This window comes from Neofelis nebulosa, chromosome 4, assembly GCF_028018385.1.
Source record: "Neofelis nebulosa isolate mNeoNeb1 chromosome 4, mNeoNeb1.pri, whole genome shotgun sequence".
NCBI classification, from domain to species: Eukaryota; Metazoa; Chordata; class Mammalia; order Carnivora; family Felidae; genus Neofelis; species Neofelis nebulosa.
In genome coordinates, this window is record NC_080785.1 from 143423556 (window position 1) to 143449343 (window position 25788).

At 39.1% G+C, this 25788-nt stretch overlaps 1 protein-coding gene across 17 annotated transcripts in view; it reads left to right on the forward strand.

The window, feature by feature from the left end:
- Window positions 1–25788, forward strand: part of CFAP20DC (CFAP20 domain containing) — a 240243-nt gene that overhangs the window by 157233 nt on the left and 57222 nt on the right. For 11 of the 17 annotated variants that reach the window (XM_058726346.1, XM_058726348.1, XM_058726349.1 and 8 more), the window contains 3 exons: window positions 5432–5806; window positions 23367–23411; window positions 24590–24793. In XM_058726346.1, coding sequence (XP_058582329.1) covers window positions 5432–5806; window positions 23367–23411; window positions 24590–24793 — 624 coding nt within the window. Of the gene's footprint in view, window positions 1–5431; window positions 5807–7909; window positions 10523–22086; window positions 22111–23362; window positions 23412–24589; window positions 24794–25788 lie in introns of those variants that run through there. The other 6 variants (XM_058726360.1, XM_058726354.1, XM_058726358.1 and 3 more) reach the window with 6 other exon arrangements.

A 25788-nucleotide genomic window follows, 5' to 3' on the forward strand; every position in this document is an offset into this window, starting at 1 on the left:
ATGCATTATAAGTTACCACTATCAGTTATCTTTGCCACCCAGAGAGAACTGTATTACTTTAATAGTTTCCTGTAAAATTCAAGAGGTGGAAGTAAAAATACTTCTTGGGGATGGTTGTTAGTGAAGACCTTTAAGATACATTTGAGTGGTCAATGTTATTATCATCAAAGAAGATAATAATCTTTTTTTAAGATTTTATTTATTTTTATTTAAGAGAGAGAGAGAGAGCACGAGTGGGGATGAGGGGCAGAGGAGAGAAAGAGCGAGGGGGAGGGGACAGAGAGAAAGAGAGAGAGAGGATTGCAGGCAGGCTCCACACTCAGCATGGAGCCTAATGAGGGTCTCAATTCCACAGCCTTGGGATCACAACCTAAGCCGAAACCCAAGAGTGGGACACTCAACCAATTGAGCCACCCAGGTGCCCCTTAAGATTTTTTATTTTTTTTTTTTCAACTTTTTTTTTATTTTTTATTTTTGAGACAGCGAGAGACAGAGCATGAACGGGGGAGGGGCAGAGAGAGAGGGAGACACAGAATCGGAAACAGGCTCCAGGCTCCGAGCCATCAGCCCAGAGCCTGACGCGGGGCTCGAACTCACGGACCACGAGATCATGACCTGGCTGAAGTAGGACGCTTAACCGACTGCGCCACCCAGGCGCCCCCCTTAAGATTTTTTTAAATGTTTATTTATTTATTTATTTTGAGAGAGGGAGAGAGAGAGAGAGAGAGCAGCAGAGATAGAGGAGAGAGAGAATCCCAAGGAGGCTCCATGCTGTCAGAGCAAAGCCTGACATGGGGCTCCATCCCACGAACTGTGGGAACTTGACCTGTGCAGAAATCAAGAGTTGGACACTTAACTGACTGAGCCATCCAGGTGCCCCAAGATTTTAGTTTTAAGTAATCTCTGCATGCAACGTGTGGCTCGAACTCATGACCCTGAGACCAAGAGTCACAAGCTCCTCCCACTGAGCCAGCCAGGTGCCCCAAGAAGAAATTATTTTCCTCACTCTGTTATGACTCATGTCTTTAACTGTATCTGTGTAAATAATTGTGCTCTTTAGGTGACAATGGAAGTATATACCTATATCATCTCTATTGGCTGCTAGCGCTAATGTCCGAACTAAAAGATGCTGTCAGTTCATACATTTAGTCACTAAAACATTGGACAAAAGTAAAAACTCCTGCTGACTCCACCTCAATTACAAATTCAGAACTGCCATCAAAGGTGTGTTTGGAATATAGCAGACATGTTTTTTTATAGAACTTTTAAAAATGTTATAGAAGATGTTTTTTCACGGTGGGCTGAATTAAAAAAATCAATTGAAATATAAATAAATATGATTATCCACTTTCACAAAGGTTAAAACAGAGTTCCATCCTGACTCACTCAACATTAAAGTTTTGATACAAAGAGCCTGGGTCCCATCTGCTCCAAGTAGGTGGCCCTCAAGAGTCATTAAAATTATCTTTTTAAAATTACAGCTCAGCAAGAACAATCCATTCTGTGCGTCCAGAAATTATTGTCCAAATGCCCATCTGCATGTCCTTTTAAGAAACATAGTTCAGCAGAGGAAGTGCTGGTCCTTGGGGAAATCATTCTCATCTTCAGCGTACATATGCTGTGCTACAGTTAATCAGGCAAACTCTATTGATGTTCCCAGCACTGGGGCGTGATTGAATATTTAACAAACAAATGCCTCTGAGCCCAGAAGACAAACGGTTCAAGAGATTTGGGACTTTTAAAAAAAATATATTAAGTTAAATCAAAAGCATTTTGTATTTGTTCTTCTGAGAAACAGATGAACAGATGATTGGAATGTGAAAATGGCATGACAATTTCTTTACCACTCTGACAAATTATATTCAATTGCTGTACAGGTTTTCAGTAGCTGAGTGATAAACCAAAGGGGAAAGAGTGGTTGTTTTTCAATCAGGTTGTAGTAAGCTAACTTCTAATGCATATAACAAATGCATATGTTATATAAGAAAAAATTAATCAAACAGCATGTCGAGCCCAAAGGTATTACATTTACGAAATCAATAAATATCATCTATATGTATATCATCTATTTTAGTAAATCAAAGTGTTGCTAAAGAAAGGAATAGGGCTTTGCCAGTGTACCACTCCTAGAAAATACATTACTAGGTTTTATTCTCTATTTATTTCCTCCCTAAAAGAGAAGCCGACCCAATTTAAATCAAAGTATTATTCTCCTATATCTCTTCCCTTTCTCGTTTATCCTAATTCCCTTTCAGAATCTGGGGTAAACCAGAATTGGTTCTGGGGCAGCCAAAGTAAGCAAGCCTTTTTCACTCTGCGCAGATTCTCCAGTTATTTATCTATTCCATATATTTAAAATAGCATAGAAACAATACCGTGGAAATACAGTACAACCAGGAGAATGCTCACCAGGGAATACAGCTAAATCTGTCCTCCTTGGCCCATCTCCCAACCAGGGCATATCTTAGGAAAAATGTGAGATGAATGTCCATACACAGCTCATCAGTATTTCTGTGTATGTAATCACCGCTCATGCCAAGCAAAAAGAAATAATTTTACACCTGAGTAAACTACTGGGGGGGGGGAAGAAAAGGCTGTACTCTGACCCACCCACAGGTGCAAAAAATAGACTTCTTATAATAATTTTATTTTTAAAGTGTTTTTAAAATGATGTAGCAAACATCTAACTTTTGATGCATCCCTCTAAATTCTCATAATAGTACATCTGAAACTTTTGGAATGATATTTACTGCCTTCTACCTTATGAAATTATTACTTTTGTAGGTATCTATCTCTCTGCTTTATGCTTTTTTTGCCTTTAAGACTTTGTGCCTCCCGAGGTCAGTGCCCATGTTCTTACCTGTGTATCTTATATGGTGCCTAGAAAATGCCTTCCTCATAGAAGGAGCTTAATAAATATTTTATTGCAAAATCTCCTAACTTCTGCCCATGTCATATACAAAATGGAATCCCAGAGTGATCCAAAGATTGTGGCCCAAAGATGCATAATTATACCTTCTGTGCTTAACCAACCTATTTTTAAGGCCAATCTGTTTTAAATAGATGGTACATGTTTTTATTATTGAAATATGATGGAAATGAATTAGTAGAGGGTCTTTTGTTCAAAGAAATCCCACTGCCAATTGTATATAACAATTATAGAAAATTAAACAAGAGTGTTTTTTTATTTTTTTTAACATTTATTCATTTTTAAGAGACAGAGTGTGAGTGGGGGAGGGGCAGAAAGAGGGAGACACAGAATCCAAAGCAGGCTCCAGGCTCTAAGCTATCAGCACAGAGCCCAACAAGGGGCTCAAACCCACCAACTGTGAGATCATGACCTGAGCCAAAGTCAGACGCTCAACCGACTGAGCCACTCAGGTGCTGTTGTTGTTTTTTTTTTTAAGTTAGAGAAGAGTTAACACTATCTAGCAGCGAGACTGAATTAAAATCTGTTCCAGGGTCACCTGGGTGGCTCAGATGGTTGAGTGTGAGACTCTTGATTTTGGCTCAGGTCATGATCCCAGGGTTGGGATCCACACTTCTCTCTCTCTCTCCCTCTGCCCCTCCCCTGCTTAAGCTCTCTCTCTCTCTCTCTCTCTCTCTCTCTCTCTATATATATATATATATATATATATATATATATATATATAAATTAAAAAAAAAAAAAAAAGATTAAAAAATACCAAATTTGGGGAATAACTAGATGTTTGGTTCTTTGTGGCTACAAATGGAAGAGTAGGGAATAGCTTACTGAAACTGAATGTAAGATACATATTCTAAGACATCAGATAATGTCTTTAAAATGTACTCTGGGGGCGCCTGGGTGGCGCAGTCGGTTAAGCGTCCGACTTCAGCCAGGTCACGATCTCACGGTCTGTGAGTTCGAGCCCCGCGTCAGGCTCTGGGCTGATGGCTCAGAGCCTGGAGCCTGTTTCCGATTCTGTGTCTCCCTCTCTCTCTGTCCCTCCCCCGTTCATGCTCTGTCTCTCTCTGTCCCAAAAATAAAAAATAAAAAAAAAATAAACGTTGAAAGGAAATAAAATGTACTCTGCTTTTATTGATTTTTTTTCTGTCCTCAGTTTATCATTTTAATATCCTTTTATTACATATTTACATGTTTAATATCTATTTATTGCATATTCACATATTTAAAGTTTACTTTTATTTATTTTGAGAGATAGATAGTGAGTGGGGAAGGGACAGAGAGAGAGGGAGACAGAATCCCAAGCAGGCTGCACAGCTCAGAGCCCGATGTGGTGAACCCACAAACCATGAGATCATGACCTGAACCAAAATCAAGAGTCAGAGGCTTAACCGACTGAGCCACCCAGGTGCCCCTACATAATTTAAATACTTAAATAAATAAGACAAATTGGAAAAATCTACCATGGCACGTATAAGCAATGATTGCACTAGTTTGTTTTTAAAAAAAATTATTTTAAGTTTATTCACTTTTGAGAGAGAGAGACAGAGCGTGAACAGGGATGGGGGGGAGAGTAGACACAGAATACAAAGCAGGCTCCAGGCTCTGAGCTGTCAGCCAGAGCCTGACTCGAGGCTCGAACCCATGAACAGTGAGATCATGACCTGAGCATAAGTCGGACACTTAACCGACTGAACCACCCAGGTGCCCTGCACTAGTTTGTTTTTAAATTTCTTATTTTATAGCAGAAAAATCTACCAAATGAAATAGCCCTGAATTTCTCATTTCCATTATTTATTTTCACAGCCATTGATTTTATGTTTGCAGTTCGTCCTTTCTCAGATTTAAAATTTTTAATTTTTGCTTTCCCAGGGATAACCCCAGAACTACATACTTGTAAATTTCATGTTGCTTTCCTTTTTAGCTTTCCAAATAATTGTATTTAATGATGCTCATGTCTTATGGAAAAAAAAATAGCTATAATTGAAATTTTCATGTAAGAAAAATATTTCACAAAACATGTTTATTACCTGTTGCTCTTGAAGAATAAAACTTCTCTACAATAGTATAAGAAAAAGGTACTTTGATAGGCCAATTTGTTTTTAGAGTAACATTTCCCTGCCTAAATAAGCTAAATTAGTTCTAGCTCTTTCTCTTCCCATGGACTTAGCTTATTAGAAAGTCAAAGTATATAATTCTAAAGTAACTTCCTATGGATCCTCTTCTTTCACATGCTTTCTTGAAACGCCTATAATTTTGGTGACTACTTCCTATATGCCTTATCAATACCAGATACCATCTAGCAGGGTATCTTAGCAAATGATTTATACCTATTTGCATTGCATTGCTGTTTTTAGTTACTTATATTTTTATTGCAGAATAAAATAGGATAGCTATACTTTTGCCTTTGTTCAGAGAATAAGTGAACTTATTAAAAACTGTTCTCACTAGCTTCTTCACCATAAATTTTGGCTCAAAATAGTTTCACTTTGTTCCCCTACGTAGGGTAACTACAGTATCCAGGGTTCCTTGGGCCCAACAACTAGCCCTTCAGGGTTAGCTCAGTTAACAGTAGAGAGCACGCGGGGGACGGCTACAAGGCGGACAGATACAAGACCTCTAAAAAGTGTCTATGCAGAAGCAAGAGCATCAGAAAGCCAGAATTCCTTGGCGAAGCAGATAGATAGAAAAGACTTTCAAACGAGTTTGGTGCCTACACCATGCCGTTCTCCCCCCAGAAGAAGTGAATCCTCTCAGAAAACTCCAGATGCTGTTATCAAAGCAAAGGACCTACCAGCCCATCAAGTACCAACTTCAATAAACAAAACGTCCCTAAAGGAAATCTCGGGAGAAAAGCTGAGACCGATTCCTGAAGTAGCTGTAAGTGGTTTCGCTCTGGTCTGCAGAGGCCGGCAGCACATCCTGCTGTGTTTCTGTTCTGTTCCATTTTGCACACATTTTCAGCAGTACCTATTTTTCATCATTTGGGTGATCAGTAATGTATTTGCCTTCGTATTCGGATGTGTTGTAGCTCAGTAGCAGCAGCTGTTAAAAGAGTATATTGCACATCCCAGTGATAATAGAATGCCTCTTGTTTTTAATGAGAAAGATAATTATCATCATAGTTATTTTTTTATTTCCCAGTTACTTCTCATAATTTTAGTTATCACTGCCTGCAAATTACAAACGAAGATCTTATTTTTTGAGCCAAAGGCTTGCCAGTAAAATTGACAGATTTTCGATAACAATCTACATTAGGAGCCATAAAAACATCATTATTCTATTCACTTTCTGGTCTCTTTGCAGCAGTTCCCCCAAATAATAAATGGCATGAGTGAAGGTTAACCATAGAGTAGTGTCATTGAAGAAATCCCTAGGCTAGTTTGGTGGCTATATTCATGTCCATCAGATTGATTTTCTTCCTTCCTATGTTAGTACTTTTCTTCCTTCAACCCCCCCAGAGCTGCACTTAGAAACCAGAGAACAAATGAAGCTCTGCAGAACAAATGAACTTATATTCCATCTTTTTAAGGTTATTTCTTTATTTTGAGAGACATAGAGCACACAAGCAGGGGAGAGGCAGAGAAAATCCCAAGCAGGCTCTGCACAGCCAGGCAGAACCCGATGTGCGGCTTGAACCCTTGGACCGTAAGATCATGACCTGAACTGAAGTCAAGAGCCAGATGCTTAACCCACCGAGCCACCCAAGCACCCCAGTATTTCACTTTTTTTAAACATTAAAGGTTTACTCTATTTGTCATATCCTAAGTATTCTGTATGTGTTATACTGTAAAGCTTTGGCTCAATTATGTTCTAAGCAATTTAGGGTGGACTATTCACTCACACAAGGAACACACACGTACATCATCATTAACAAAATAGAAACAGCTAATATTTCTTAGCATTGACCATGCCAGCCCCTTTTTCCTGAAATATTTAATCCTCACAATGACCAGAGAGGTGAAGACCTTCATCCTCGTTTTCCAGATGAAGAAACCGAAGTTCAGAATGGTTATGCACTGTGTTCAAGGGCAGCAGCTAGTTAGTTGACGAGTTAGAACTTGAAGCTGAGTCCAGAAATGCTGCCTGTGTCCACCACTCTGGGCCACATAAATACATGCTGACTCTTCTCTAAATGGTGGCCACTCCTCAAGAAAGATCCAGATAAAACCGGAATGTGCATTCCTCTTATTTCCCACATTTGTATGCATGTGTGCATGCATGCACACAAGAAAGTAGTAAATCACCTAACATAATGAAAATGGATTTGTTGTATGGTGGTTTAGGATAAAAGTTGTCAGGATTATTTTTGCATGTTTCTCATTTTTTTTTTTTTTGATAATAGTTCCAAAACAAATGTTCTACCTAACTGTAATTTTTTTTCTTTGGTGTGCTAACAAGTGGAATACAGCTAATAAACTAACCTGACAGATTTATTCTACAATGGTGCTCCACTTGGCTGGGCTGCCAAAAACCAGAGTCAAAGCAAGTCTCGAAGAAGTCTTCCAGTCCATTTTCCCCTAATCTTTTTGCCACCACCCTTCTACTAGGTAAAATCTGTCATCGTAATATAGCCAAAAGATTGTTTATTTTTTATCTTTCCATCTTTCTGTGGAAATAAAACCAGAGCACAAAAAGCACCTTGGGAGCTGGAGGCACAAATGGACTTTAAGTAGCTGGCCACTCAGCCAAGGACTTTAAGTAGCTGGCCACTCACCCAAGTCCACTGCCTGAAAAATAGCGCTCTAAGATAATACCAGGGAATAATGAAAGGTTGGAGAGAGAGTAAGTCACTTTCCTTACCCATCCTGTTAATTTAAGAGGCTTTTAGGAAAAGCCAGTATGCAGACACCATTTGGGTTGTCTCAAGAGACCCTTCTCACAGCTGCTCACTGCCAATTACAAAGCACAAACCTGACACATGTCCCTTCTGCATGGGAGCCCTCTGTACAGCATTCCATTTTTTATTATTCCATTTTACAGCTAAGGAGACTGACAGAGTACTCCCTTCAAGAGGATCAAAGAGGGAAGGAGCTTCATCTTTTGTTGAGGGGATCAAGGCACAAAGGCACTGCTTACCATTTGTGCAGAGAGGTTTGACCTCCGTGTCAAAATTCAGGTTAATAAAATGTGGTCTCTACAACCCACATGATCACTTTAATCTGCGGCTCGCATTTGTGAATGTGGTAACCTCAATTTAATAGGGTGTAAAATTATTGAAGGCATAGGCACCTTGCCCCATTTCAGGGTAAATTTACGATGGGAATGGAGTGTTCTTCCAATGTTCTTCCTTTAAAAAGGAAATTCATGGTCATAGTGAAAGGGTGCTAATACCCGACGTTCTCTCCACTTAATAGCTGCAGCTAAGAATCTGTGAAAACAAGTTTCCTCAAGAGTGCTGTGTGTTGCTAACTCTGCGAAAGGATTTTTTTCCCCAGGTCCCAGAAAACCGTGGTGGTGACTTTTGTTTTAATAATTCACTAATATTTACTTCACACAATACAAAATTCAGCCTTTTTTAGTGCATTCACAGAGTTATGCAACCATGACCACTAATCCTAGATCACTATTATCACCCCAAAAGAAACTCTGTTCCCATTAATAGTCATTCCCCATTGCCTGCTTCCCCCAAACTCCCAGAAACCATTAATTTATTTCCTGTCTCTATGGATTTGCCTGTTCTGGACATTTCCCATAAAGGAAATCAGACACAGTGTGCCCTTTTGTGTCTGACTTCTTTGATTTAGCATGATGTTCTCAAGTTCTTTCTATGTTGTAGCTTTCCATTTCTTTTTATGCCTGAATAATAATCCATTATGTGGGTGTGCCATATTTACTTATTCATCTATCAGTTGATAGTTGGTTGTTTCCACTCTTTGGCTATAATGAAAGATGCTGCTATGAACATTCATATGCACATTTTTGTGTGGACATATGTTTTCAGTCCTCCTGGGTGTATACCTAGGAGTGGAATTGCCAGGTCATATGGAACTTTACATTTTACTTTTGAGAAACTGCCAAACTGTTTCCCTAAGCAGCTGCACCATATTACATTCCCACCAGCAAAGCAAGGTTGGGGGATTTCTCCACATCTCAGTCAACACTCGTTATTGTCTGCCTTTTTCATTTCAGCCATCCTAGTGTGTAAAGTGGCATCTCCTTGTGGTTTGGGTTTGCTTTTCCCTAATGACTAAAGCTGTTGAGCATCTTTTTGTACACGTATCAGCCCATTTGTATATCTCCTTTGGAAAAACACCTATTCAGACCTTTGGCCTATTTTTTCATTGGATTATTTGTCTTTGTAGTATCCAGGTCTAAGAGTTTGGATACAGTTTCTTAGATACATGATACGCAAGTATACTCTCCCATTCTGTAACTTGTCTTTTCATTTCTTTGGCTATCTTTTGAAGCAATAGAAGTTTTTTCATTTTGGTGAAGTCTAGTTTATTTATTTCTTCTGTTGCTTATGCTTTTGTGTCATATCTAAGAATGGTTGCCTGATCCGAGATCACAGAGTTTATTCCTATGTTTTCTTCTAAGAATTTTATAGTTTAACTCTTTTTAAAATTTTTTTTTCTTTTATGTTTTATTTCTTTTTGAGAGACAGAGAGAGACAGAGCATGAGCAGAGGAGGGGCAGAGAGAAAGAAACACACAGAATCCAAAGCAGGCTCCAGGCTCTGAGCTGTCAGTACAGAGGCCAGAGTGGGGCTCGAACTCCCGAACTGCAAGATCATGACCTGAGCTAAAGTCGACGCTTAACAGACTGAGCCATTCAGGCGCCCCAGAATTTTATAGTTTAACTCTTAAATTTTGTGCTATGATCCAGTTCTGGCTGATTTCTGTCTATAGTGGGAATAGAGGTTCAACTACATTTTTTTGCCTGTGAATATTCATTTGTGCCAGCACTGTCAGTTGAAAGACTGTCTTTTCCCATTGAATTGTCTGTCACCCTTTTTGAAAATCAGTTGACCGTGCATGTAAAAGTTTATTTCCGACTTCTCAGTTCTATTCTGTTTATCTATATGTCTATCTCTATGCAGTACCACACTGTCTTGATTCCTAGTTTTAGAGTAGGCCTTTGAAATCAGGAAGTGTGACCCCTTCAACTTTGTGCTTTGTTTTCTGGATTCTTTTTGCATTTCCATAGGAATTTGAGGATCAACTTGTCAATTTCTGAAAAAAAAAAAAAGGCAACTAGGATTGCATTGAATCTTTAAATCGATTTGGGGAATATCTTAACATCTTAACAATATTAAGCCTTCCAATCCATGGATATCTTTCTGTTTGTTTCTTTAATTTCTTTCAGCAATGTTTTATAATTTTCAGCACACAGGTCCTGCACTTCTTTTGTTAAATTTATTCCTAAGTAAATTTTTTGATGCTGTTGTGAATAGAATTATTTCCTTAATTTTATTTTTTATTTGTTCATTGCTAGTGTTCATAGAAATGCAGTTTATTTTTATATTGATTTTTTTAGATCTTGCAACCTTGCTGAATGTTAATTAGTTCTAATAGTGTTTTTATGAATTCCTTAGGATTTTCTATATACAAGATCATGTCATTGCAAATAGAAATAGTTCTACTGCCTTTCCAATCTGGATGTCTTTTATTTCTTTCTTTCCTAATTGCCCCCACAAATGGATTTCATTTGAATGAAAAGCTTTCCTTCAAGATATTTAAGATTTAATACTTCAACTAGTGTTTCCTAGTAGTGAATTCTAACAGAGATATGATAAGCTCAGTCAGACCTAGGAGGATTCTACTGGTATGACTCAGAGGAAATGTATTTGATGCAAGAGAAAGTTTGACAATTATCCTGGGGCTAGAAGTCCATCTAATCTTATATGAATGCAGGTATGAAATTTCCCTTTGGTGGCTAGCATTGTAGTCCATAAATTTAGAGCGCTGACATGGATGGTGGTTTCTACCACCTAGGCTGGGTTTCTAACATAAAGGACTTCTAGGTGATGAATTATAGCTGTTCTGGTTCTACTTCTGGATAAGTGACAGCATCATCTCTTTTGTTGAGCACCTGTCAGGGCAGGTGTTCCCCCAGGTGCCAGAGATACACCAACCAAAACAGACAGGGGGCTTGTATCTGTTGGGAAACACAGACAATGAAGACATGAAGGCAAAATACTCAAAGTCATCATACGCTATGATAAAGGTGCAGGAAGACCAAAACAAGGTGATGTAATAGAGAACAGCGTTGGCCAGAATGGTGGATACTTTAGATACTACCTGACAAAGTAGGTGACAGTTGAGCTGAGATTTAAAGTTTAAGATGAAGCTAGCCATGCAGAGAACCTAGGAATAATGTTTCAGGTATCAGGAACAGTAGGTGCAAAGCTCCCGAAATGGACATCTATGAGAAATAGTGGAGGTCAGAAAGCCGGGACATAAGGGCAAGGGGAAAGTAGTAGAGGATGAGGGCAGAGAGGTACATAGGACTCAAATGATGTAAGGTCAGGAAGGCCATGGTGAGGAAGGTGGCCTTTATTCCAAATGCAATGACAAGTCTTTGTAGGGTTTGAAGCAAGGCGATGACATGTACATTCAAAAACTTCCATTTCACAGTGTCAAGATGGATGCAACAAGGCAGGAATAGAAGCAGGGAAAACAGTTGAGGCATTAGTCTGATAGATCAGAGTGGAGAGGAAGAAAATGGCAGATTCCTGGCATAATGGGGGGGGGGGGCCAAAGGGAGGAGGAAACAGGCAGAATCAAGGATGATTCTCAGGTTTGTGTCCTGAATGACCAGGAGGATGGTCATGTAATTTACTGGGCTCTGGAAGACTGCGAGGAGGCCTGAGCCATCCACTTAGCCATCAAGGTACTGCAATTAAGAATTCTAAGTGGACACCCCATCGAAAATCTGATCTCCCAAAGTGCCAACGAGAGGTGACTCTATGACAAGGGAAAATTAAAGGTTCTTACAAACGGAGGTACATCCCCTGATACGACAGAGGACTAGTAATTCTTAAGGAACGCTTACTGAAATTGATTTGCTAACTACTTGGTAAACTTCTTCCTTGCAATGTTTTATTCATATTTAAATAGAGTTCCCTATTATTAAGTTCAAATATTTTTAATTAAGAAACAAGTACAGCCCTCTGGGTAATATCGCAACCATGCAGATAGCTGGTAATTAAACTTTTCCACATGTATAACTGCATTCAAACAGTTTTGAATGAAACATTTTAAACCTGTAAATGTCATTATGTGCATCTTTAAACAAACAAACAAAAAAGACGTATATAACAGGCTTTGTGTTTCCAGAAAAAGTTTGAGCTTATTGAAGAATGGTTGTTGTCACAAGACAAAATATGCTACCAATTAAAAATTCAGGTATTCTTGGGGCACCTGGGTGGCTTGGTCGGTTAAGCGTCCGACTTCGGCTCAGGTCATGATCTCACGGTCCGTGAGTTCGAGCCCCGCGTCAGGCTGTGTGCTGACAGCTCAGAGCCTGAAGCCTGTTTCAGATTCTCTGTCTCCCTCTCTCTCTGCCCCTCCCCTGTTCATGCTCTGTCTCTCTCTGTCTCAAAAATAAATAAGCGTTAAAAAATTTAAAAAAAAAATTCAGGTATTCTGTTTAGAAAAAAAAAACATGGCTTTTTATAAGGAAAAAGTAAAATGAATCTCATATAATTTTTTAGTTTAATTTTCACATTTTCATTTTTAAAAAACTAAAACTGAATTGTGGAAGGACACTTTTAAAAGCCATGGTATAATTTTTTTGAATTGCCAAGCCATTTCCTTTGGATAATGAAAAGGGATTACTTTCACTGCCTCCCTGATGAACTTGAGCCCTTTTTTTTTTTTTAAATAGAAGTTTACTGTCCTTTGCAATTTGTACTCTATAAACTTAGAGGAAAATGATTTTGTAAATTTTTAGAGCTTTCAAGCCACTGTTCCATTACATGAAGTTCTGCATTTTCTAGTGTATATAATAATACTCTTTGTTCAAAGGGAAGCCATCTGTCTCTTTGAATTTGCCACTCAAGTATGCCATTTGCAGCTGTCTTTCCAACAATACCCCATTGTTTAAAGAATTCATAAATGTCTTTCTGACCTCTGACTTTCTTCGGTTACAACAATATTCCATTGTTGCAAAACACCTGTTTTGGGGTCAGGTTGCTCTGCGTGTTGTAATTTTGTCCATCATCCTGGCCCAACTATGCAGGTTCACCCGGTTACTCTCCCTCCTTCCAAGGCTTCCACTACAGGTGCCCACTGGCCTCATGCTTTCCTGGGCCACCTGATAGACAGCCTTCATCTTTGCCACCCTCAGGGCCTTCCCCAAAGAGAATTCTATGCATGTCAATCTACATTTTCATTCTTCTGAGAGTCAAGAGCAGTAGACACTATGCCTCAGAGCACCCAGCTCAAATCAGACAGACCAGGATTTTAATTCTGGCTTTGCTTCTTTTAACTTATGTGGCCTTGGACACATTTCTTAACCTCCTTGAACCTCAGTTATCTCATCTATCTACTTGGAGAAAATAATAATACTTATTCCATAGGGGCATCATGAGTATTAAATGAGATAGTACATGTAGAACACTTAGTCCAAAATCCACAAATATGCTTTCTTGTACCTATTTCTGAGTAGTTAGAAATGTAAACCAGTGTGCCTGGCATTCTAAAACAAACTTTTTCAAATTCAGTAGAATTCCAAAAACTAATTATTGGTACTATTCAATAAGTGATAGCTATAAGTGCTTCTTGTCCTCTGTTAATAGTTGAATCAAGTGCTAACATAAGAATGAATTAATGGGTCACTTCTGCCAGGTAACATGTTGGTGTTTTCTCAATGTTCAACAAAGAGAGAAAAATATTTAGAAGCAGAACCTGATGTCTTTCCGGTCATTCCCCAGAGAGTACCCTCTGTGCGCCTGCCTTGTTCCCAGAATTGAATTATAGATGTGCAGCTTCGTGGTTGATGGAGTGAATTTAACTTGGACAGGACTAACAGCAGTTTTATAAACCATAGTGTTAGCCATGGTGAGAACACTTCATTCATTACATTGGACACTCCTACCAATTAATAGCCTTTGGAGAAGAGTGTGTTTTCCTGTTTTGTCCAAACTATACTCTCTCTCCTTGCCTCTGAAAAAAGAGTCATTATCTCAGTTTATCTGTCAATGCACTGCAGGGGGTATCACTGAAGCTACAGAATGTGGTGCTTAAATAACATTGGTGCTACTAGTAAAAGGATTTGCATTAAGCATCGAGGTTTCCCAGGTGGAACTTGCTCCTAGCCCTCTGTCTTAATTTTTGAGTATCTTTTTCAGTCCAAATACTTGTGATGCTACAGAGTAGTTTGTTCTTTTGAGTAAACAAACTCTTTGCATCTCATGTCCAATTTAATTGTGGAAAAACGGTCTAGAGTAGAAGTGTGTTTAAATAGTTAAAAATGGAAATGTGGACCAAAATTTGGGTGATGATATGAGATTGCAAAAAGAAGTAGGACATTTTAATATCTCCATTTCTAAAGAGCTAGGTATGCAAACAATGTGCCAGTTACTTCGGTGAAGAGGAGCAGTTTCAGATTCTCAGGAATTTCAGAAATGGTAGATAGAAAGACTGGGCAAAAATTAAGAGACTATCAGAAGTATGAATCGATGAAAACACATTAGTTGTTTAGCCAACACACTGTAACTTTTTACTGTCTGTTCTCTAATATTCTAATGCTAAGGTTAGCATCTTACTAGTCAAATGTTTATTGAAGAAATCTATCTTCTTTGATGGCTTAGTTTTCCTAATTTTAAAGGAGCAAGTCATTGCTTGCCATTTCCCGGTTTTATGGAAGAAGCCTCAGGCTGACAGTATTTCCTAGACACATTGAGATCAAGGTCTTTGATTCAAGAACCTTGTTTGCGACTTTAAGGTTTTGGGGTACGTATTTGCTGTGTGCCAAGCCCTCTACAAGGTGCCCCACACTTCCTGTCCAGTCTTCATCTCCCACCCTCACAAGAGGGCTTATTCCTATTTGAGAGAACAGGAAGCAGAGAGGTTTTAGCTAGTTCACATCTAGTAGGTGACAAAGCAGAGTATCAAACCCTAGAACTTTGGCCAGAAAAGCTGGCTCACCTTCCACTACACTGCACCACACCCCCCAGAAAAAGGCCACTAGAAAAATTCTGTGATCACGTGGCAACTTAACTTCCATTAGGACTTTAAGCTTTACAGTATTTTAATATGCAGAAGCATGCACAGATGTTGGTGTATCTGTCATTACTACAGTATAGCCAAACTGACAGCTGAACTTAAAGTTATCATCTTCCCACTCTAGAAACATCGGTTGGCTTTGCTATTTTCGTTTCTATAAGCAGGCTCAGTAATTGTTTTCCTCCTTGTTCTTTAAATAATATCTTAAACTACCGTGTATTGAATGACTACTGTGCTTAGCCCATGTACAAGGCTACAGTTGCCTTACAGATGGCATATCCTTGAATATAATATAAAACGTGTTCCTGGGGCGCCTGGGTGGCTCAGTCGGTTAAGCGTCCGACTTCAGCTCAGGTCACGATCTCGCGGTCCGCGAGTTCGAGCCCCGCGTCGGGCTCTGGGCTGATGGCTCAGAGCCTGGAGCCTGCTTCCGATTCCGTGTCTCCCTCTCTCTCTGCCCCTCCCCCGTTCATGCTGTGTCTCTCTCTGTCTCAAAAATAAATAAACGTTAAAAATAAAAATAAAAATAAAAAAATAAAACATGTTCCATTTAGCTTTACTAACTGCCTTCTAGTCTATAGTTGATTGTTAAACTCAAGTAGTACCTTGAACTCAGTAGATAGGTGCTAGAAAATTAGAAATTGTTTATCAACTTCCTTTAAGGTTATTAGAGTTCAGCTATGATTGTCCGAGAATTCTTTCTGAAAATTAGCAGGCTGACTTCCAAGGCAAAATGGATAGAAGTATATTGTATGGAAGTCGTGGAATAAAGGGGCATTCTATACAAATTTAGCCCATCGATGTAAGCATCATTTTAAAAAAATACTTTGGTGCAGGGTGATTGGGCAGCTCAGTCAGTTGAGTGGCCAACTCTTAGTTGCTACTCAGGTCGTGATCTCACGGTTCATGAGTTCGAGCCCCACATTGGGCTCCGCTCTGATAGTGCACAGCCTGCTTGGGATTCTCTCTCTCTCTCCGTCTCTTTCTCTGCCTCTTCCCTGCTTTCTGTCTCTCTCAAAATAAATAAATAAACTTAAAAAAACAATTAAAAAAATCCTTTCATGCCCTCTACCCACCCCACCCCTGCCCCGCCAAAGAGAGCTATATATTATGACATACAAAGCAACCTCTTTGCAAAGACTTTTGCCACTATTGCATTTAAATTACCTGAGAATTCTCTACCTGAGACATTCCTAAGGGGTTAGTATGCATAGATGATGAAGTACAAATTGAGTCAGGGGTTTTGAAGTGTCTCCAGGTTACAAGCCAAAATATTTGTGACAGACATTGCAGAGGTGGCATTGGGTCTGGTTAAGCCTAGGTCAACATGAATGCCATTGACAAAACACGGTCTAGATTCTGAGCAGTTGTTTCTTTTAAATAGCCCGCCTTCTGATGTCTGCTGTGTTCAGTTGATAGGTCATCCCTTCGATTTAGCAAAGTTTTTCAAGTTGCACCGTGGCCTGCTGTTTGCATTTTGATTTACCCCTTTGCATGGTGAAGACATATGCCAAAAGCTACCATATATTGTGAAAGAGCTATTTGCTCACGTATGTGTCACTTGCAGCTCATCTCTGAGGCTTCTGTCTTCCCTTCATTCTTATCTTTAGTGGGTCTGCATCCCCAGTGAATCAGGGCAAACTCTTGTGTGGGATACATGCTCAGGACTTTGAAACCAGTCTTCAGGGGGTGCTAGTTGGTGAACAGATGCCTGAACACTAATTTACCATCAGCTATTATTTAAAACATCAATGTAGACATTAAACACTGTCTGCCAATAGCAGTAGAGAGGAGATTAATCTTCATAATAAAATGCCAATTAAACTTTAAAATTAGCGGGGTGCCTGGGTGGCTCAGTCGGTTGAGCGTCTGACTTCGGCTCAGGTTACAATCTCACGGTTCGTGAGTTCGAGCCCCGCATCAGGCTCTGGGCTGATGGCTCAGAGCCTGGAGCCTGCTTCCGATTCTGTGTCTCCCTCTCTCTCTGCCCCTCCCCCGTTCATGCTCTGTCTCTCTCTGTCCCAAAAATAAATAAACATTAAAAAAAAAAAAAAGAAAGAAAGAAAAGAAAAAAATAAACTTTAAAATTAGCTTTGGAAAATGGATTTCTACTACTTTTCTTGCTATTATGTTGAGTTCCAAAACTTTCTAGTGATAACTTCAAAACTCTTAATAATACACATTTGAACCTACCAGTGATACTGACTCTTCAGCATTTACAAAATGCCTTTTTTTTTCTTTTTTCTTTTTTCTTTTTTTTTTTTTTTTTTTTTTTTTGCCCCTGCTAAGACAGTGCAGAATAAAGTGCGAGTGATTAACAACTAATTACTTCCTAGGAAATCTTTTTTGAATCTTGGACTTCTTTGCCAGCTTTGGTCATGGAGAAGTACATATATCCTAAGTACCTACTTTGATGAATTTCCACCAACTGAACAAAATCCACGTGACCACCATCCAGATCAAGAAACAGCACAATGCCAACACACCAGGAGCCCCTCCCTCCTTGTCACTATCCCTTTCTGCCACTATCCCTTCAGATTTTCCTCCAAACCCCATACTGGTTTTACCAGTATCTATCCTCTTGTGCCTGGTTTCTTAGCATTTCTTTTGTGAGATTCAGTGTATCACTTATTTCATTGTTATATAGTGTCCTACTGTGCCACTATCATACCACTTATTTATCCATTCTTTTGATGAGAGCTATTGAGAATATGCCTTTTTTCTTTCTTTTTTCTAAATTCATTATTGACATATGGTTGACATACAACGCATTAGTTACAGGTGTATGATAGAGATTTGACAGTTCTATACATTATTCAATGTTCACCATGGCAAACGTAGTCACCATAAAACGTTATTATAATATTATTGACCATATTCCCTAGGTTGTACCTTTCATCTCCATGACTTACTTATTTTATGACTGGAAGTCAATACCTCTTAACCCCCATCACCTATTTCACCCATCCCCCACTCACCTCCCCTCTGGTAACCATCAGTTTCTTCTCCCTATTTGCTCGTTTGTTCCTTTGTTTTCTCTTTTAGATTCCACATGAGTGAAATCAAATGGTATTTGTCTTTCTCTGTCTGACTTATTTCACTTAGCATAATGCTCTCTAGGTCCATCCATGTTGTTGCAAGATTTCATTCTTTTTTATGGCTAATATTCCTGTGTGTATGTCTATGTGTGTGTGTATGTGTGTGTGTGTGTATCACATCTTCTTTATCCATTTGTCTTTCAGTGGACACTTGGGCTGCTTCCATAATTTGACTATTGTAAATAATGCTACAGTAAACGTAGGGGTGCATATGTCTTTTCCAATTAGTATTTTTGATAAATAAACATTAAAAAATTTCAAATTAGTGTTTTTGTTTTCTTTAGTAAGAAAATGGTATGACAGTTCCTTAAAAATAAAAAATAGATGGGGCGTCTGGGTGGCTCAGTTGGTTAAGCGTCCGACTTCAGCCCAGGTCATGATCTCATGGCTCGTGAGTTCAAGCCCCGCGTCAGGCTCTGTGCTGACAGCTTGGAGCCTGCTTCGGATTCTGTGTCTCCCTCTCTCTCTGCCCCTCCCTAGCTCTCTCTCTCTCTCTCTCTCTCTCTCTCCCTGTCAAAAATAAATAAACTTTAAAAATAATAATAACGACTAAATAATAGAGATATCATATAATCCAATAAGAATACGTCCTTTGATAGAATCATAGACTTTTTTTTTTTAATGTTTATTTATTTTTGAGACAGGGAGAGACAGCATGAACGGGGGAGGGTCAGAGAGAGAGGGAGACACAGAATTTGAAACAGGCTCCAGGCTCTGAGCTGTCAGCACAGAGCCCGACGTGGGGCTCGAACTCACGGACCACGAGATCATGACCTGAGCCGAAGTCGGATGCTTAACCGACTGAGCCACCCAGGCGCCCCTAGAATCATAGACTTTTAATAAACTTGGGTATGGCAGTGGAAGCCATTTGGTCATAAAAGGTTTAGATTAAATTCTAGGCATTTCCATCCTTGTTCTTTTGGAACTCGATTTCCGATTTCATTTCTGAAACAGTATGTCTAAGTATTTCTAGTGTATTTAATGCTTTTTATGAACATAAGCTCGATACTTCTAGCTTGCCCTATGTTTTCCTGCCTGATGGTTAGAATATGCTGCCGTATCACCCTTCTTATCCTTTGAGGTCCAGCTTAGAGACCATCTCCTCCATGAAGCTTGACCAATCCTACAAGAAGTGACTTCTCTCTTTTCTGAAATGCCAGACTGTTTGGTGTAACTCCTTTCCTCACATTGCCTTTCACATTATATTCTGCTCTAACAGGCACCGTCCCTTTGTAGTAGTAGTTTTTGTATCTTGGTGTAGCTTAAAAGAATACAAAGAGCCAGGGATAGTTTGGTAGACCTTTCATTAAGAGTTTTTTACAACATGATGTTCCGTATGCTGTGGGTTCAGGCACTGTTACAATGCAAACCTGATTCAGAAAGAGAGTCTTGGAGGTTTTATCGGTTCCAGAATGAGAATAACGGCCCAATTTTCTCCCAATTTTATTACTCTCCCATCCATATAGAATGGAATGAGTTTCTTCACCTGATCTTATTAACCCAGGGCCGTGTCTCATTTTGGCTCTACACCACCATTGTGAACTTAGCCTTAGAACTTAGAACAGTTCAGTAAAACGAGCTCTTATCTGAGGCTCACAACATTCTATAGGCACGTGTTTGATCAGTTAAGCTCTTCTGCCTTACTAGCTTGAGAAGAGAGATTAGGTGAAGGGCATCAAGTTATAAGGTTATTTTTGTTTGTTGTGTTTTATTATTTTGCTGGAATTATCAATTTTCCTTTTAATCATGATTAAGACTCTGATTAATACTACATTCAGGTGTATGCTACCTTATTTTATGTTCATTTTTTTCTAACTCTTGATTTCCTTACTAGATTCTAAGAGGCCACATCTCATTTGTCTTTGTGGCTTCACTGTGTTAGGCTTCTAGAAATGTCTGAAGGAAGATCAATGAAAATGAGTGGCTTGAATGGCTTCACGAGGGAAAGACTTGCCTGGGAATCTGAGCACAGCAGAGTTGTATATAGCCTTGAGCCCATTACCTCCTTCCTGAAACAAATCTGACTGATATATCAATGTCCCCCTTCTTTCCTCCAAGGATATTTTGAGGCAAAATTGGGTTATACATAACATCTTGAGCCTTTCAGAGATAGAATTAGATAAGGCACTTGCCTCTCAAGCGTTGTATAATTTAGTTAGATAGTGTCTTGTGCTTGAGTCCCCTTTCATGTGAAGACTTTATTGCAAGACTTCTTTCAAAAAAAAAAATATATATATATATGAATAAATGATTCAGCCTTTCTGATAATTTTGAAATGGTTTAAGAGATTACAAATCAAGAATGTATCAGGAGACTAAGTTAATTACCTGTCTCTGCCACCAGTTGCTCTATTCATGACCCTGGAGAACGTCACTTCTTTCTCTGCTCATCTTTGGCTGCCTCTTCCAGGGTGTTGTCAGAACACGTTTTACTATTGTATGAAATAAAATCATGGAAATTCAGAGTGCATAGCATCAACAGTTCCTGGCCCACAATAGGGTCTCAGTATTTGTAGAGTAAATGAATGAATGAATCAATTGGTCCGTTTCCACCACTGCAGATTACTGCAATATTCCCAGCTGGTGTCATTTCCCCAGGCTCTGCTTTAGTACTTCCGGTGGTAGAGAGAGCTCACTCCCTCTGAAGGCCACTCATTCCCTTTGTCAACAAATTTAATTACTATCCAGTGTCACCTTGGACCCCTGTGAGGTGTCTTCCAATTCTGCTGGGCAGTTAGTCATTGCTGTACTGCATTCCTCAAGCATCTTAGTCATATCTCTGTTGTAGTATTGATCCCGGTACATATAATACCCTGATTTATAATGCCTGTTATGTCTCCCGTTTCTCATCTATGAGCTCCATGAGGACAGAGGTGTGTCTTATTTTCTTTATACTCCCAGCTCCTGGCATAGTACAGAATAGATGAACTCCCACTGGGTGGAGGGGGGAGAGGAAAGAACAGTAATAACAGGAAGCGTATGTATTGACTGCCAACTCTGCGGTCCTCAAGAAGGAGGTACTCACCCAAGATGTACACCAAAAATGATCCATTGGGATCATTGAAGGAGAAAATTTTTGAGCTATTTCCATTTTTGTTAAGCTCCACCGTTTTATATATGTTTTATACTATGCATACTAGTTTAATATAGCTATACATGTGGCAGACAGTCTCTCCTATGCTGTCCTGCCCACCACTCCCTGTGGTATATTCAATAAACTCCTATCTCTTTAAAAAACTACATATATATATATGTATATATATATATATATATATACATATATATATATATACACATTGTTTAATTTATAAATAATCATATATGAGAAGGTACATACTCAAACATTTTTTCATAGAGGTACAAAGCCTAAGTTTGGGGGCCCTTAGTGTAGCTGTTTGTCAGATACTACGTTAAGCATTTTACATACATTACTTCATTCAGCCCACTGAAAATCACATGAGGTATACATGAGGTATATATGAGATATGCATGAGGTATCCATTTTACAGATGAAGAAACTGAGGAAAGGAGAGGTTAGGTAATTTGCCCAGTCACATCAAGCTGCTAATCAATGGAACTAAGGGCCCAGACTCAGATCTGTCAGGCTTAACCACTGCCCATCGTCTCTTGGTTTTCTGCCCTAACACCTATGGTTGTACCTGAGGCGCAGTACAGGTTTGTGGATTAAATAAATAAAAGGAATGGATGAATTAATCACACTGAGTACATATTAAAGCTTTCTCAAGAAAGATGAAAACCGAATTTCCTTTCTCACTGTAAAAGTATGTGTTAGCAATGACAAGCCACATAACATGCTTAGGTGACACATTAGAATCTTTCATTCCGTTTTTGTTTTCCTTTTTTCTTTTTTTTCCTTTTTTTTTTGACAGAAAAACTGAAGCAAAGCGCAGCAAGTCGCAATGTTCACTGTTGAGCCCACAGTCAAGCTGTGAGTCTAGTTTTCACATCTGAGTACTGAACTACCTTGTTTTTATTGAGATATAATTCATATACCATAAAAGTCAGCCTCCTAAAGAGTACAGTTCAGTTTTTAGCATATTCGCGAGATTCTGTAACCATGTAATTTCAGAACATTTGCATCCCCCACAAAAGACACTGCATACCCATTGGCAGTCGCTCCCCATTCCAGCCCTCTCAGCCCTGGGCAACAGCCCATCTGCTTTCTGTCTCTATGGATAGGCCTGTTCTGAACATCTCATACAAATGGAATCATACAATCTGTGACCTTTTGTCTGCGGTTTCTTTCACTTAGCAGAATATTTTCAAGTTTCATCCATGTTGTAGCACATGTCAGTATTTCATGACCCTTCATGGGTAAATTACATTCCATTGTGTGGGTAAGCAAAATTCTACTCATCAGGTGATGGACATTTGGTTGTTTCCACTTTTTGGCTATTATGAATAGTGCTGCTGTGAACATTGGTGTTCAAGTTTTTGTATGAACATCTGTTTTCATTTCTCTTGCGTATGTGCCCAGGAGTGAATTACTGGGCCATGTGGCCCATGTTTAACATTTTGAGGAACCACCTAACTGTTTTCCAAAGTGGTGGCATCATTTTACATTCCCACCGGCAACTCGTGAGGATTCCAATTTCTTTGCATCCTCACCAACACTTGTTACTGTCCAACTGTGTATAATGACAGCCCTAATGGGTATGAATGGTGTTTCACTGTGGTGCTGATTTGTATTTCTCTAATGACAGTGATGCTGAGCATCTTTTCTTATGTTTATTGTTCCCCCAACTATTTCTTCTACATTTAAATTATTTCTGTTTCTCTTTTGTTTTAGTATTTTTCATTAGAAAAAACACTCATTAGATACTCATTAGAGTATAAATTTTTTTCTTCTTGTGATACCTGTTTTGTCTCAAGAACTCTCAAAACCTATTAAATACTCATGGAATCTCCTATTAGAGATTGCATGGTCTCTCAGGGTGCCAGGCTGCTGCAGCCACAAATTATAAAAATTTAAATGAGTTTCCACTAGCAACTTTCCAGAAAATGTCTACATCACATTATTAGATCACAAGCTTTCATAATCCCCTAGTTATGATAATGACAGTACTTTATTTAAAACTTTTTAATGTCATAGAAACACAAGAATTTTTTAAATTATATTTCCTTAATTTTTTACATCCCTATGAGGCAGAAAAGAAGAGAAGACAGTAGCTGTCTCAAAGAGTCCTCCGAGAAAGTAAGTATAGAGGTTTGAGTATCTAAAAAATTCTAGTGTATCATGAAACCTTTTTGAGTACAAGCAGTGTTTGCAGATGGGCAAGAAAATTCCAAGATTGTTTTTAGGTTATATGGCAGTCCCGGATATAAATCAGTACTCACAAGTGATGCTAACATTTTAGCGATGTTAAAATTAACCTTTGCCATCAAACTTGGTTTTAGACCACAGAGAAAGAAAGGTTTTTGAAAATTCCGTATGACAGTTTCTTCCCTGTACATTGAAAGAATATTCCCATTAGCCTGTAAAGATTTGTAGTAGTATTCTTGGGGAGAAATATACCGGACAGATTGCATGTAATCTGTATTATATATATATAGTGTTATATATATGTATATATATAGTAAAGTCCAGTTCAGTGTGTTTGTTATAGCTATGAGGTCTTTATGGCTTTCAGAACTTACTTGTTCCCATCTTAAGATTATATTTTATTTGATGGCTTTTATTAGCATCAGTCATTCTCAATCTTACTGAAAGTTGAATGTATTTGGTCATAATGTTTACAGTGATGAAATTCATCAGTATTCTTGTAAACTGGATCTTCACCTGGAAAGTGATTTTTCTTTTTAAAAAAAACTTTTTGAATTTTTTTGTAGTCAAACACTGGTCAAGCACCAGACATGAGAAATACAATGAGTGTAAGGCAATGGTGTTTGCCTTTGTAGAGCCTGTAGACCACCTGTGAATCCCATAAATGATTGCATAACTGCAATTGTGATAAATGCTAAAAAATGAGCACCTTATGATTCCATGAGAGCACTAACTGTGGAGGGGCTGACCCAGTTTGTGTTTGTCCTAAAAGGCTTCCCTGGAAGATGACACAATTTGGGACCCAAAGGGCACCTAGGAGTTAGCCAGTACGTGGGGCCACAGGCTAGCATGTGCATAGGCACTAAGGCAGACATGAGTTTGATGCTCTTGAGGACTTTAATGAAAGACAGTGTGGCTGATGTGCTGGGAGCAAACAAAGTGAGGCAGGTGGGGTAGGCATTGTATAAGGGCACTTTAAGGGTCAGGGCATCAGTCAGTGGAGAGCCCTTGAAAGGGATTAAGGCTGTAGAGTAACATCTGTTGGTAGTGAATAAATTAAGAATGGCCAAGTAACCCTTTGCTCTGTCCCTTTCTTCTCTCTTGGTCAGGAATATGACTGGAGGAACTATCAGCCCAGCCAGATGAGTGAATCTGAGTTGCAAATGCTGGCCAGCCTGCGGCGGCAACAGAATGAAGAACTGGAGGATATGGGGGCTTCCCATGGCCTGAGTGCTTCCCAGGTGGACAACTGTAATGTCAGCATTAGCACCAGCAGTGACGACACAACCACCTGGAACTCCTGCCTGCCACCTGTGAGTCTAGGGATTTGCATCTTTGTTTATTGCCTTAATGGCAAGCAAGCTTCTTTCTAACAAAGCCCAGCCTTGCCTGGGAAAACTAGGGCCAGCATGAGAACACTCCCCATGAGAAATATTTAGAGCCCATTCAGGAGCGCCTGGCTGACTCAGTCAGTAGAACATGCCATTCTCGATCTCGAGGTTGTAAGTTCAAGCCCCAGGTCAGATGTAGAGAATACTTAAAAATAAAAATTATTAAAAAAAAAAAAAAAAAAAAACATTCAGAGCCCATTTTAGGTCTGTCTTTTCTTAAATTGTCTTACCTTCAGGTAATTGTATGGTGATATATACAAACATACATTGAAAGCAAAAAAGAGTAATTTTACTGTCAATTCTGGGTATCTCACTGTATCCCCAGCTCCTAGCACAAGCCCTGGCACACAGAAGAGGGTCGATATTTGTTAAATGAATGTTTATTAAGTAAATGAAAAAGAAGGATGTTTACTCCTCCCTGTGTCTAAGAGCCATGGTAGGCATTGCAGATGCTTCAGCAGCTTGTATTTTCCCGTACATTTATACAGTTAAAGCCCTTTTAAACATGGCCCACCATCCTCACTATAGGCCAGCCAAGAAGCTGGATCAGGTCAGGGCCTTCCTATTCTTCAGGTGAAGAAACTAACCTATCCTGGGTCCAAGCTTCCACACCTAGTGAGTGGTGGAAGCAGAGAAGAAAGCAGTGTTTTGACTCAGTCCATTTTCCCCAATACTGTCCTCAAGGATCTTAAGGCTGAATTGGAAGGACAAAGCAGAAGCACTGACAGAACAGTCCTATACAGCTTTAAAAACGCCATAAGGCAGAATAATAAAATCAGTATTATTGTAATAGTGGTAATTAGAGCTACCATTTCTTTAAGTACCTAGAGACATTTTAAGACCTCCATTGGCCCAAGGAAATTTACTTGTAGTTTACTTATATTTACATATAAGGTCACATTCAACATCAGATCAAA